General features: G+C 42.3%; 1 protein-coding gene across 1 annotated transcript; it reads right to left on the bottom strand.

Annotated features, from left to right (window-relative positions):
• Window positions 1–171: 171 nt before the first annotated feature.
• On the bottom strand, window positions 172–8,775 carry tmem110l (transmembrane protein 110, like). The gene is made up of 8 exons (XM_062383087.1): window positions 8,357–8,775; window positions 5,630–5,678; window positions 5,083–5,178; window positions 4,874–4,995; window positions 4,128–4,240; window positions 3,398–3,481; window positions 3,185–3,316; window positions 172–1,703 (listed from the first exon to the last, which is right to left on the bottom strand). The coding sequence occupies exons 1-8, from the start codon at window positions 8,514–8,516 to the stop codon at window positions 1,572–1,574; spliced, it is 888 nt and encodes a 295-aa protein (XP_062239071.1). The 5' UTR covers window positions 8,517–8,775; the 3' UTR covers window positions 172–1,571.
• Between the last annotated feature and the right edge of the window lie 6,462 nt (window positions 8,776–15,237).

Below are 15,237 nucleotides of genomic sequence, written 5' to 3'. Positions count from 1 at the left end.
ACACACATACACACAGACACACACAGCTCCACAGTCCTCCCTGTCATCAGCCGGAGGTCACAGGGCTGCCGGCCCCGCCCACACAGGTGTGCTCCGACCAGGACCCGCTCAGCTTGTCTGTCATCACCCCCCCCCCCCCCCCCCCAGAGGAATTCAACACCAGATCACGAGTTTGTGTGTCAGCCATCTTTATTCATCGTATAGATTTCAAGACAGACAGAAGCACCGAGGTTCGATCCCGATGACGACACTTAAGGGAAGTGATGTGTGCGTCATTTCATTTATTTAAAAAAAAAAAGAATACACAAAGCTACGTTGGAATACAAAATAAATCAGGACAGAAGGAATATGTGAAATCTATAAATGTAAACAAGTAAAGCTGACATGTTTGATGATTAATATACAAAAGTAACTTCCTTCGATTCAGTCGGAATTTAAAACTGTAATTTGGCGACGACTCTGAAATTTCTCCTGTTTACATCACACACTAAAAAAAAACATTCCACTGTTGTCACCACAGATCAGAGCACAATATGTAAAAAGTCAAATACTTATATAAAATATAAACAGAATAAATAAAGACATGTGCCACGAGTTGCAAACAGCTGCTGCGTCCTCCCACAGAGAGAACAACCACAAGGGAGTAGAACCTTTCATCAGGGACAGTTGTGTTACTTTAGAATAACTTTTGTGTTTGAATATGGACAAAACAAAGAAAACTTCTTTAGAGGAATTGTTTCCCATTTTGTAAAATATATATTTTGAGGAGATTAACACCATTTTACTCACATCTGTATGATAACTGGCTTATGGACAGAGCCACACCAACTTACAGTCTTTATGCTAAGCTAACCCGCTACGTGTTTACCAGACAGACACAAGATTTGTTTTGATTCTCTCATTTAAATCAAAAAGTTTAAATACTCATTTGTCTCTAAATTTTAGACTTAATATAAGTGACATATTTTTCTCAATTATTGCTAATCTCATATTTTCTTTAATGATTCCTTTATTTTTGATTTATGTTTAAATACCAATTATTGTGTGACTTGGTCGTTTCCTCCACCACTGAACAGTTTCCCACATCTCGTCTTTTTAAAAGCAGCAAAGGAGTAAAACCATGACTATAATTACACCTTCGTTAATAAAAGCAGATTTGAAGTGATTATATTTGATTGAGTAAAGCTTTCAAGCACTTTTTGATATATATGTAAAAGATACTTCACCGAAAAAGTCCCCGTTGTGGAGAAGAAGGATTCATTTCACTTCCACTCGTTCCTTTCACGTTTGCCCTGCGGCTGCTGCTGGATAATCAGCACAGTGAGAGGATAAAGAGCTTTTTAAAAATCCCAGAATGCAGTTTGATGTTCATGCTCCACCTGTAACGATTCACACCTTCAGTGCAGAAGAAGAAGGCAGCTGCAGTGTTCACATTCGAAGGTTATAAGACCTTTAGATATTTAGACCTTTAAATCTGAGGACACAAGGACGCAAGGCTTTTTGTTCTCGTCCGGATTTGGGCTCCTAAGTGCGAGTGGACAGTGGATGGATGAGTCGGACGTCACCTGGTTTTACACCAGCACCCAGCTGGGTCTTATTGGTCCCCCTGAATAATGCACACTGGGGACTGGTCCCTCATCACCAGGCTCGTCCTCTTCCTCCTCCGATGACGTCTCATCCGTGTCCGTCTCGGTCAACAGCACCTGAGGGAGGACATTGTGTTAAATATGTCTTTCACATATTAAGAAGCACAAGATCAGATATTTTAAAACAGGGGAATTCCTGGAAAGATTTCAGTGCTCTCCTGAAAGTTCAGTTTTTCACTTACAGCTCTTGTACTTTATAAATATCCTTACACTTGCAGCACTTGCTTTTAATTTGCCTTCTTTAATCCATTTTTTTCTACTTATTACGGTTGTAAGAAAAACAAACTACTGGGAAATATCTGGGTTCTGCATTTACATTCCTAAAGTGGAAAAAAGTCCCCTGTAGACTCTCCAGCAGCAGCAGGGGTTCAAATCCCAAAGGAGCTAAATTCCACACGATATTTACAGCCTGATAAACGTCCATATGCTGCTCTATATAAGAGGATGACGTGAGGGGAAGAAGATGGAAAGACAGATCTTATAAAGAGCAGAGCAGATTCAGTGCTTCCATCTCTGGGAAGCTCTATTTCTGATTAATGCTTGATAAAAGACCTCTGGAGCTCAAGAGCCTCAGATGATCAACAACAGCATTGTGGCCGTAGCCCCCCCCCCATCCCTCTGAGACCTCATCACAGTCAAAGCCCCTCTGTCCCTCCTCCACTCCACTACTGCTTTCCATAGCATCAGCGCGTGGAAACGACTCCTAAATGTCACTTGTATTCCCGGAGAGAAGGTTTGATTTATGACGCCCTGGCAGACGCCCAGCGGCGAGGACGAGAGGAGCGAGGGACAAACTCTCTCATCCCACTCAGCACCAGGGTCACGCTCCCTAATTACTAATTCTGTTTAGAATTTCTCTGCCCATGTTTCTGCTTCCACACAAACAGAGGAGATGAGTCATGACATATATATATATATATATATATAATAATGATTCTATTGTTAAACATTGATTTTTCAGTATGTTGGAGCTTTTTGGTAATTCGGGTGGACGGAGCTTTTAAATGATTTTCATAAGCAGATCAGAAAGACATTTTTAAAGCTTGACACAGAAAACAAACCGAGAATTAAATCGATTTAAAAAAGAATCTCACATTCTTTCAATTCCCAGAAACGAGGGGAGAGTCTGACTCAGTGTTTCTTGGAGTGAATTCATCTCCGTTTGTTTCTCATTCAAACAAGTGTCAAGAGAGAAAAGCTCTTGTGTGTGTGTGTGTGTCTGTCTGTCTGTCTCTCTCTGTGTGTGTGTGTGTCTGTCTCTCTCTGTGTGTGTGTGTTCATCCCCCAAAACAACAGGTGCAGTCGACACCCAGCGTGACTGTGTGGTCACATCAAGACACATTTTCATATTTTCACACACACATTAAAAAAGTTTCCTTCTCATCATCAAAGACGGAACAAACTTATTTAGTGGGAACAGTATTAAAACGTTATTGGACCAAAGAATCAAAACATGGGAATCTGCTGTGAACCGAAAGCAGCTGCTTCGATTCCCCCGGGGGTTAAAAACCAGAACCAGCAGTGAACTGGACTCTCACCCGTGACTCCTCGCCATCCACGCCGGGCGGCGAGTCGGCCTTCTGCACCGAGCTGTCGCAGGAGTCGTCCAGGCCCTTCATCGTCTTGTACTTCCTCATCATCAGGCTGTCCACCACCCAGAACATGATGGACTGCAGGGGGAGCCAGAGAGACGGGGTTACTTACGCTGCACCGTTTTAAATAGAGTAAAAGATGATAAGAGGGAAACTCACGTTGACGATGAAGGGCACGATGAGCATGACCAGCACCAGCTCCAGCTGAGGGTTAGCGATGTAGCCCAGCAACACCTCCTGCAGCTGGAGAAGAAGAGGAGAAATGTTTAATATACTTTTACATTTGAATTTCTACTTAAATTCCAATTCTAGGCTTCAATAAAAAAGGTAATGCTCAAGATTTCAGTGAAATAACTGAAATGTGCTTATTTGTATTTTAACGATGAGCTCTATAACTATTGTGAGTATGTTCTCCTTCCTTCATCATTTCTATTTAAATTTAAATAAACATCTTCATAATCCTGCTATTTATAATCACAGTTTACTTTTGATCAACGACAGTGGAGACGATATCTAAACAGAGGAAAAGTCTCAGAAACAACACAGAGAGCTTCACTAAACAAAACCGCTTCCTACCGGGAACTAAAAGAACAAACTGTGCTTTGGTTCCTTGGGAACTGTCGCTTTGACGAGGGATGATTCCAATAAACAAATATGATCCCTGATGTCAAGCAAACAAACTTCTTCAGATGCATGAACACAGCGTCAGTGTTTCCATTAGAAGCCGAACAAGTCATGATTCATCCCCTGCTTGTTTATTCTAGATAAGATAATAAGACCATGAATATATGAAAAACCCGTCAGAGGCCAATGGGATCTGTCCGTCACAGGAGGCTATTTATCCCCATCGGCCCTGAAAGCAGCACTGACACCAGAGCAGCATCTTCACCTTGGACCATCCGGGGACGAGCAGCACCAGGCTGATGGAACCTTTCTCCAGCACCATGATGAGAAGGTAGACGCCACACTGCCCGAGCCACGCCGCCGCCTGAGGGGGGTCGCCTGCAGGAGGGGGGAGGAGGAGGAGGAGGAGGAGGAGGGGGTTGATAAGGTGTCAGACATTGGTTCACACCCTGATATCAGTATCAGGTTGTAAAAATGTGTCCGGCTGTAATGTAAACAGTGTTTCCTGCCATGCACTAAGTCAGAGGTGTGTTGTGCAGGTGTCTCAGCTCAGCAGACACAAAGGAGGACAAGTCTGTCATTAGACAGGAAGACGAGGGAGTGGGACACACAGACACACTCAAGGAGAGAGAGTGGGAGATCCACCATCTACTGTTCACACCTGAATCAGCTCATCCTAAATGGACTTTAACAGATTCTGTGACCTGTGTATCTGACTCAGGGTCAGAGGATCTGATCTGAGCCCCTGACCCTCGGAGGGATGTGACCACTCGGTGGATTCATGGAGGATGTTAAAAGAAAAGCCAGAAGAGTGAGAGAGTGTAATGATCAGTCTGGAGTTGATCCGTCTCCAAAGCCACTGGGAATGTGTTCTGCAGCTGTTTCCTCCCAGTCTGCCTCCAGCTGCACTACACCGACCCCTGGTGGAAATAACCTCAACTGCTGCTTCTTCTGTCTGAAGCTCAAAATCTGTGTCTATGTTAGAGATGAGAAGAAGAAGAAGTCACTGACCGTACTCCCCGAACATCAGCAGCGTCCACTGCTTGTACTCCACCAGCTTGGACACGCACTTGATGGCGAGCCAGATGACCAGCATCCCCAGCGTGGCGTCCAGCAGGAAGTTCATCAGATACCTGCGTTTCAAAAGAAAACAGACAGAGAAGTTATTGTTGAGACGTCCCTGATCCTCTCACCTCATCTTATCACCGAGTGAGACTCACAGCGAGCATGGGTCCTCTTCGGTGAGCGTGGAGAGGAAGACGTTGGCAAAGTGGATGAAGAGGGCGCCGATGGCCTGTTTGGACGTGTCGTAAAACCTGAAGAAGATTTAAGGGGAACATGTGGAATGTTAATTTCAAGGTTAGGGTTGAATATGACAATAAAACAAGGACCTGGTTTCTATTCTGTTCCTGTTTGTGGTTATTTAGCATTTCTGTGTCGTAATTCTGTCTCTCTTTGTGGTCAATTTGTGTCTTTGAGGTTGTTTTGAGTCTTTTGTTTGTCATTTGGTGGGTTTTCATGGTCATGTTGTGTCTCTTTGTGGTCATTTTGTGTCTTTGAGGTTTTTTTGAGCCTTTTGTTTGTCATTTGGTGTGTTTTTATGAACATGTTGTGTCTCTTTGTGGTCATTTTGTGTCTCCGTGGTTGTTTTATGATCCCTGATAGTCATTCTGTGGCCTGTGTCTCCACTGACAGCTGTTCTCTAACTCTTCCTGACACATAGGACAGGATGATCGGTTAAAAACAGAAGAAGGAAACTTCTCTGACCAGATCCTCCACGGTCGTCTGATCCCAGCAGGCTCACGGAATCTCTTCACTGCAAACAAACAGGAGAGGCGATGGATTAGTGGATAAAGTTGCCGTCAGACATTCATCAGTTTCCCTGCAGCGAGTCTCAGCAGAGAGGGAACGAAGACAGATTAAGAAGACACACCATCACGTATCATCCTTGTCCCCCCCCCCAAGGCTCACGGTGAACAGACGCCCACTGTTCCTCTATCTCACCATCTCTCAGTGTCGGAGAATGTGACCTTCGAGTGAGAACAGGATGGAGACGTGTCCTGCAGACGTGCAACTCTTTTCTAGATTCAATTGATTGTTTACTTATATTCTATTAAATGTTTCCCTCTTTTCAAACTCTCACTGGAAGGAAAGTGCACGGAGGACAAACAGGAAAGTGTGAAAGTCTGAAGGTCGACAGACGGCGGCGGCGACACTGGATGTTCAGCCTTTATCTGGATTGTGCGAGTGTGGGAAGAAGGACGCGGCCTCGAGGACGAGTGGCGTCCTCAGCAGACTGACGCCCGGTGGGGGCTCCGGCTGTGACGTTCACCGGCTCCGTGGTCACAGCTGAAGGACTCGACTGCTCTGCTGCACTTAAATAAAGACTGTCAACACTAACAGATGCTTGTGTGCTGACCGAGAACAACACTTGCATATGTAAAGCAGGGTGGGGGTGGGGGGGTGGGGTGGGCTGTGTATGTGGTATCGATTTCTCTACTAATCAGTCAGTGAGTGGAGGTTAGGGCTCATCGATTCCCCCCCACCGCCTCGAGGCCTGGCCCAATTCTGCATCGCTCCCCCGCTCCGAGGGTTCAGCTGCTTGATTAGCTGCACTGACCTTATAAAGACGACTCAGCGATTATTAGATCGTACAACACGCTCGTCTAAACTGGAAGCACTCGCATTTTTATTTACGTTATTTCCCCCGAGGCGATAAAGTGAGTTCACAGCAACGAGAACTTTAAAAATGATATGTTCAACAACGTAGAGGAGACGGCAATGACATCACAGTCAGACGCGTCCTGACGAGGCCTCGTGACAACAACTTTCTGCCAACGCTTCTTGATTCTAGAGGTTTTTGGTTGAAGACGTCTAATTAAACTGTTTTCAGACATGCATTGAACTATAATGTCCCAACATTAACTTTCTAAACTGGAAAGAACTAAACAAAATGAAAAAGAGGAGCCACACACAAAAGAGACGACAACAAAGACGATGAGATTCAGGAGTTCTGGGTCATTAGCGCATTTCATACTTTACATCCTGCCTCCTCCTGCTGCCCCCCCCCCCCCCCACCTGAATGCTCAGGAGCATTGTTACGAACACCTTTAACTGTAGAATCTCCTGAAAGACCCTGGACTCTGGATAACGTCAGGACCTCAGTGTGTGGATATTGTCCAGAGTTAATGTCTGAAAGCTGTGGTGGAGGTTTTCACTTCAGTTTTACTTCTTTAATCTTACCATGTGTAGGCACAGTGTGTGTGTTTTGTTCAGAAGTTTGATACTAAAAGAATCATTTGCAGAATGGAATCACGTTGTTTGTGCGTTTCTTTGAGGGGGGTAGGGGCGGGGGGGGGAGGTAATTTTTGCCTGGGGCAACACTCCTGCTTCCATGAGGCATTGAGGTTAATCAGGGATCAAGAATTTTCTCCACAAACAAAAGGAAAACTGACTAAATAAACACATTCACAGGTTTTCAATTCAGACAAATGAAAACTAAAGTAAATATTTTTACTTTAGTTTGAGTTTTGGATCGTGTGCGACATTTTGAATTAAAAAGGACAACTGGCAGCAGATTACTACCGATGTTGCACAAGTATTTAACGCTCACTGAGTCAGCTGCCTCACAGTCACAAGATTATTCTACAGTAAATGGTCTTTGTTCAGGCTGGAGCACATGGAGCTTCTAGTTTCACTGCAAAGGCAAAAACTAATGTGCAAAATATCCTGAATTATATCTAGATTAAAGTAAACCAGACTCCTGAAGTCATTCAATCCTAATTAAATCCTCTGAGGCTCATGTTTCTTCAAATGTGTTATGACCCAGAGCAGCAGGAGACAATGTTGAGTTTGATGCTCATTAAAATGTTAAATCCCTGAATAAATATGTGTAGATGTTATCATGAAGCTAAAGGAAGCGCAGGATTCAGAACCTGCCATTCTGCAGACTCTGACCAGACTCCCATTAAAAAAACATCACAATTAGTGTTGCTGCCTTGCTTATCGGCACACATTCCCGTTCGGTAGAGTAAACATCAATCATTTACTTAATATGAGTCTCAACAGGGAATTCGGGGTGTTTATAAGAGTCACGTGCAGAACGTCATTTCATCTAAATACACAACTGACGTAATTGTACACGCATATCGCTGTTCTCTAGTGTGTGGACGTGGAAGTTAACTTTCCTTAGAATGCATGATATTAACATCACCTGACATCAGCCGAGATTACAAACAGGTGCTTATTGATTAGATGATGTTTTAAAATACGTCATATTGTATATAGATTCACACCGAGAAGCCAGCGAATGTTAGATTTGCATATTTATCAATGGGGTTTGGTTTGCGAGGTGACGAGGCTAAAACATCAACAGAACCCCACGTGGACCCGCGACCTTTAACGTGCGCGTTTATGCACGTTGTGTCAGACACGATCCTGTGAAGATGAGGAGGATGAGGAGGTGATGATGAGGAAGGTGCGTCGGGGACTTACGCATCAACGTGCTGAAGGCGACCGCGGCCAGCAGCGCCTGGATCAGAACCCCGAACCGGTCCGTCAGGGCTCCGTTGTCGCAGCCGTGAGGATTAGCCTTGTTGATGTCCGACATGTTGAACACGTCCTGGAACCGCTCGACGACGCGGGAATCGAACATGTCCACGTTGACACGGCTGAACGGCACCGTCTCCTCCCCCGGGTGGGCCGAGTGTTTCTGGAGCTGGTGGAGAAAACAAGCCGACCCCACGGGATCTTTAAATTCAAGTCAATGAGGATGGTTGTTTTTGTCTCTTCAGTGTTTCCAGATGTTTGATGTCCTCACGAGACAAAAACAAAAACCGCTGCATCGAGGATCAAAGTCACAGCCATGTTCAACACGAAGACAACAAAGAGTCAAAGAGACATGGAGATCAAAGGGCTTCTGGTCCGAGCCCTTCACAATAAGAGGCTTAACTAGAAGCTGTCATGTGACACGTGAGACTCTGACACGAGACATAAAACAAGAGCAAAGAAAATAAACAAAATTAAAGACAATGCACTCAGCAAAATGGATATACACATGAATAAATAGATAGATAAATTAAATTTATAAAATAAAACAATCAAACATTTATATAATTTAACATAAAAGCTAAAATTATGGTAAGAGTAGTTAAAGAGTGTGGAATGAAAACTAAGTAAAAATCCAGAAATTAATAATAATAAAAAAATATAAATGATGAAATAGAGTGACATAAAAGTTGATATAGAGAAAGAGGAAGGTTTTTTTTTAATTTACTTTTAAATTTTCCAGCTGCTCTCAGATCTTCTGACTCGCCGAGTTGGACTTGACAGATATATGGGTCAAATAAGAGTTCTTATTTTGGGGGCTGAACTATCCCTTTAAACTAATTTTCTCTCTTGTTTTATTTTGTAGGAGCAGTTCTCTGACTTCCTGTTAGCTCTCCTCTCGCTTCACGCCTGCGCTGCTCTGCAGAATTCCTTGGAAGGGGGGGGGGGCTCCGCCTCAGATCCTTTGTGTTTGGGTCAGTGGCACCAGGTCGTGCGTCCCACTGCGCGCACGAGGGCACCCGAGGCCAGATCTCACGCGCACGTGAAGGTATGAGGACCGAGGCTCTTAGATTCAAGTTGGAAAACACAGGGACGCAAAGACTCAGACTCAGAGATGCTGTAATAATTGTTAATCACTAAATGATCTAAGCAGAGCCAAGATGGAGGATGGAGCTGTTGGATGTTAAGAATGGACAGAACAATATGATTCAATGAAGATATAATTGAAAATAAAGGAGAGGCGACAAAACATATGGACTATTATTTAAAAAAAGCGTTTCTGTGCAGCTGTTGCCTCTGAAATGTCTCTAATTAACACTAATTGCTAATTAATCCGATTAAAGAAGGAGTCTGTGCAGGATATCACTGAGTTTATTTCTGCAGAGACACACACACAACAACGGAGGGAAGTTGAGACACAACATTTAAACACATAATTAGGGACTGAACACTGACAGGATGAGGCCCTATTGGAATTGTAAGGATTATTATTATTATTCAGACTTCAAAATTTGTGTGGTTAATGTTCACTATGTTTATGGGTGTAAATAATAAGGATTAAGATATTTCATTTATTGCCAATAATTTAAATTAATGTTCAAGGATTATTAGGCCATTTCCATATGTTATTACCTGTCCATTTATCTGTAGGAAAAGTGAATGGAGAGAAATTGCATAACATTGTTGAGTATTTAATATTCAAAGTCGCTTTATTAACATCTCCCCTTTCCAGCAACCAAACATGCAATTTGTTATATTACACATGCAAGGTAGCACTCTCTAGTTGGGCTCTGAGGAGATCAGGTCCTAAACGGCCTCCTCAAGAGTTTGCCCATTGAAGAGAAGAACCTGAGGAAAGATCCTTTCTTTTTAGGAGGAGGTGACATCAACAGAATCCTTAATTCATCAATGAAGACGCAGTCACACGTCTGTGTCTCCATGATTTGCAGGATCTCCCTCGCATTGCCAACTTTCTTCAGCAGCACTTTAAACAAGGCCTTGTGGATCTCCTTCTCATTTTCTAACGTGGTTGAGATCTTTTTATCAGGCTTGATCTCCTGTATGGCCTTCTCTATGAGATTGTTGATGAGGCTACGCCCATTTACCACACTCGGTGGGGCTTTGGCCTTCCTTATGGTGTAGATAACCAGTCCTGAAATAACCGAGGCCATCTTTCCGTGATCTAAGTTTGGTGTTGACTTCTTTCTTGGCTCACAAGGAGGCTGGACTTCAGAAGCCTGCCTTGGCTGGACAGAAGTTTTGCAAATACTTTCATGTGGTTCCTCCTTAGCGTCACATTTCCCAGCATCACCACTTCCATCTTCTGAAGATTCATCTCCAGAATCTCCATCATCAGAATCGAAACTCTCCTCTGAATCTGAAAAATTATGAGAGATGATCCTGACTTCTTCATCCATGTCCTCTTGAGGGTCCTGGTCTTCTTCATCACAGCCCTCAGAAGATTCATCTCCGGAATTTTCATAATCAGAATTCAAACTCTCCTTTGAATCTGAAAGATGATGTGAGATGACCCTCAATGCTTCTTCCAAGTCCTCTTGAGGGTCCTGGTCTTCGTCATCACAGTGGTTGATTGATTTAGTGGCAACCAGTGGGGGACCATACCCATCATCTGAACATTCATCTTCAGAATTTTCATCTTCATCATTTCCATGATCAGAATGTTCATCATCTGAACATTCATCTCCAGAACTTCCATCATCAGATTTCCCTCTCTGCTCTGACTTTCTGGGATGTGAGATACCTCTGACTTGGTAACCCCTGTGCTTGTGAAGGTCCTGGTCGTCTTCTTGACTGTTGGTGGTGGATGAAGAGCTCAAGCAACTTGTCATATTGCCAATGAGAGTGATCATTGTGTGGAAGGTGTCTGGAATGTCAGAGCTTCCCTCAGAAGTGTCTCTAAGCATCAAGCCCATGCGGTTGTTAATTTTGCTCACAGTCTCTCGAGCAATCAACCGGCTGAATTCAGATACGCTCTCACAGTATCTTCTTGATTCCTCTGATGAATTGGTAGAGAAGAACTGTGGAAAGTTGTCCTTCATGTTCTTCACTACGTATTCCTCATCCACACCGAAGTAGCTTTGATCCGGTGAATTCTTCTGAATCCTTGGGGATTTCTTTTTCCCATCTAAAATGATCTTCTTGATGTTTTTCTTGATTTCCCTGGTGGTCAGTTCAAGAATCTGTTTGCAGTTCCTGTCCAACATGATTGGGGACAAGGTCACCGGATGGGGATTCTTACGGGCAATCCGGTTGAGTCTGGTTGAGTCCATGTTGAATATTTAGTTTTAGTAACTAGTTTGGGAACAATGTCTCAAAAGGTGAATAGATCTGTTTACTTCAGCATCTTCCACTTTGTTCAGACAGTATAAAGACAATGCCTAACATCTATGTTCTCTAATAAGGTGACATCATAGGGAGAGGAGACTCACCCAATCCAATGAAGTTTAAAGGTTTAAGGGATAAAGTAAAGGAGAAGTAAAACAGGAAGTAGGAAATAGAGGAAGTAGGATATTGCGACATACTGTCAGTAATTTACCTTGATGTTGTTTTTCACCCAACAATCTTCTTCTTTGTTCAGTTTATTAGCGGATGGCAACCTACTGTTTTGAGAGTGTGTGAATCAGAGTTATCGAGGTCATAATAAAATAATTTTGAAATCTATACAGAGTCTCAGATATCTCATTAACTAAATCTTGTTTTAAATTCTAATTATATTCACCGACAGGGTGAGGCCCTATTGATATTGTAAATTAAATTTGAAATTGTTATTAATATTATTCAGACAAATGAATTGTCTTTTTGAGGCTTTAACATGCTCAAATTCCTATCAAAATTAGTGTGGCTAAAGTTCACTATGTTTATGGGTGTAAATAATAAGGATTAAGATATTTTATTTATAGCCAATAATTTAAGTTAATGTTCAAGGATTATTACGCCATTTCCATATGTTGTTACCTGTCCATTTACCTGTATAGGAAAAGTGAATAGAAAGAAAATGCATGACATTGTTGAGTATTTAATATTCAAAGTCTCTTTATTAACATCTCCCCTTTCCAGCAACCAAACATGCAATCTGTTATATTACACATGCAAGGTAGCACTCTCTAATTGGGATCTGAGGAGATCAGGTCCTAAACGGCCTCCTCAAGAGTTTGCCCATTGAAGAGAAGAACCTGAGGAAAGATCCTTTCTTTTTAGGAGGAGGTGACATCAATAGAATCCTCAATTCATCAATGAAGACGCAATCACACGTCTGTGTCTCCATGATTTGCAGGATCTCCCTCGCATTGCCAACTTTCTTCAGCAGCACTTTGAACAAGGCCTTGTGGATCTCCTTCTCATTTTCTAACGTGGTTGAGATCTTTTTATCAAGCTTGATCTCCTGTATGGCCTTCTCTATGAGATTGTTGATGAGGCTACGCCCATTTACCAGACTCGGTGGTGCTTTGGCCTTCCTTATGGTGTAGATAACCAGTGCTGAAATAACCGAGGCCATCTTTCCGTGATCTAAGTTTGGCGTTGACTTCTTTCTTGGCTCACAAGGAGGCTGGACTTCAGAAGCCTGCCTTGGCTGGACAGAAGTTTTGCAAATACTTTCATGTGGTTCCTCCTTAGCGTCACATTTCCCAGCATCACCACTTCCATCTTCTGAAGATTCATCTCCAGAATCTTCATCATCAGAATCGAAACTCTCCTCTGATTCTGAAAAATTATGAGAGATGATCCTGACTTCTTCATCCATGTCCTCTTGAGGGTCCTGGTCTTCTTCATCACAGCCCTCAGAAGATTCATCTCCAGAATTTTCATCTTCAGAATCCAAACTCTCCTTTGAATCTGAAAGATGATGTGAGATGACCCTCAATGCTTCTTCCAAGTCCTCTTGAGGGTCCTGGTCTTCTTCATCACAGTGGTTGATTGATGTAGTGGCAACGAGTGGGGGACCATACCCATCATCTGAACATTCATCTTCAGAATTTTCATCTTCATCATTTCCATGATCAGAATGTTCATCATCTGAACATTCATCTCCAGAACTTCCATCATCAGATTTCCCTCTCTGCTCTGACTTTCTGGGATGTGAGATACCTCTGACTTGGTAACCCCTGTGCTTGTGAAGGTCCTGGTCTTCTTCTTGACTGTGGGTGGTGGATGAAGAGCTCAAGCAATTTGTCATATTGCCAATGAGAGAGATCATTGTGTAGAAGGTGTCTGGAAGGTCAGAGCTTCCCTTAGAAGTGTCTCTAAGCATCAAGCCCATGCGGTTGTTAATTTTGCTCACAGTCTCTCGAGCAATCAACCGGCTGAATTCAGATACGCTCTCACAGTATCTTCTTGATTCCTCTGATGAATTGGTAGAGAAGAACTGTGGAAAGTTGTCCTTCATGTTCTCCACTACGTATTCCTCATCTACACCGAAGTAGCTTTGATCCAGTGAATTCTTCTGAATCCTTGGGGATTTCTTTTTCCCATCTAAAATGATCTTCTTGATGTTTTTCTTGATTTCCCTGGTGGTCAGTTCAAGAATCTGTTTGCAGTTCCTGTCCAACATGATTGGGGACAAGGTCACCGGAGTAGGATTCTTACGGGCAATCCGGTTGAGTCTGGTTGAGTCCATGTTGAATATTTAGTTTTAGTAACTAGTTTGGGAACAATGACTCAAAAGGTGAATAGATCTGTTTACTTCAGCATCTTCCACTTTGTTCAGACAGTATAAGGACAATGCCTTACATCTATGTTCTCTAATAAGGTGGCATCATAGGGAGAGGAAACTCACCCAACCCAATGAAGTTTAAAGGTTAAAGGGATAAAGTAAAGGAGAAGTAAAACAGGAAGTAGGAAACAGAGGAATCAGGATATTGCGACATACTGTCAGTAATTTACCTTGATGTTGTTTTTCACCCAACAATCTTCTTCTTTGTTCAGTTTATTAGCGGATGGCAACCTACTGTGAATCAGAGTTATCGAGGTCATAATAAAATAATTTTGAAATCTATACAGTCTCAGATATCTCATTAACTAAATCTTGTTTTAAATTCTAATTATATTCAGATTTACGCTAGATCTCGTATAAAACATATCTCTCTATCCATCCATCCATCCATCCATCCATCCATCCATCCATCTATCTATCTATCTATCTATCTATCTATCTATCTATCTATCTATCTATCTATCTATCTATCTATCTATCTATCTATCTATCTATCTATCTATCTATCTATCTATCTATCTATCTATCTATCTATCTATCTATCTATCTATCTATCCATCCATCCATCCATCCATCCATCCATCCATCCATCCATCCATCCATCCATCCATCCATCCATCCATCCATCCATCCATCCATCTATCCATCTATCCATCTATCTATCTATCTATCTATCTATCTATCTATCTATCTATCTATCTATCTATCTATCTATCTATCTATCTATCTATCTATCTATCTATCTATCCATCTATCCATCTATCCATCTATCCATCTATCCATCTATCTATCTATCTATCTATCTATCTATCTATCCATCCATCCATCCATCCATAGGTTCTCGACCTTAAAGTACCGTGAGATAATTGTGAACTGGCACCAGACAAATAACTTAATTGGAATTAAGGGAGTTTTGATTCAATCAGGAATAAGCCTGATAATAATATGAATATCATTCTTAATATTAATATTAAGGGTAACTGCTGTGAACCGTCACCATCAGTGACCTGCACAGTTTGGAGACTTTTACGCAAACGTTTCGCTGGAGCCCCAAGAACTTCCGATTCTTCAGATAAAACAAACTAACTGACAAACA

Source organism: Platichthys flesus, chromosome 23 (assembly GCF_949316205.1).
Source record: "Platichthys flesus chromosome 23, fPlaFle2.1, whole genome shotgun sequence".
NCBI lineage: Eukaryota > Metazoa > Chordata > Actinopteri > Pleuronectiformes > Pleuronectidae > Platichthys > Platichthys flesus.
This window is presented reverse-complemented; position numbering and strand designations above follow the sequence as displayed.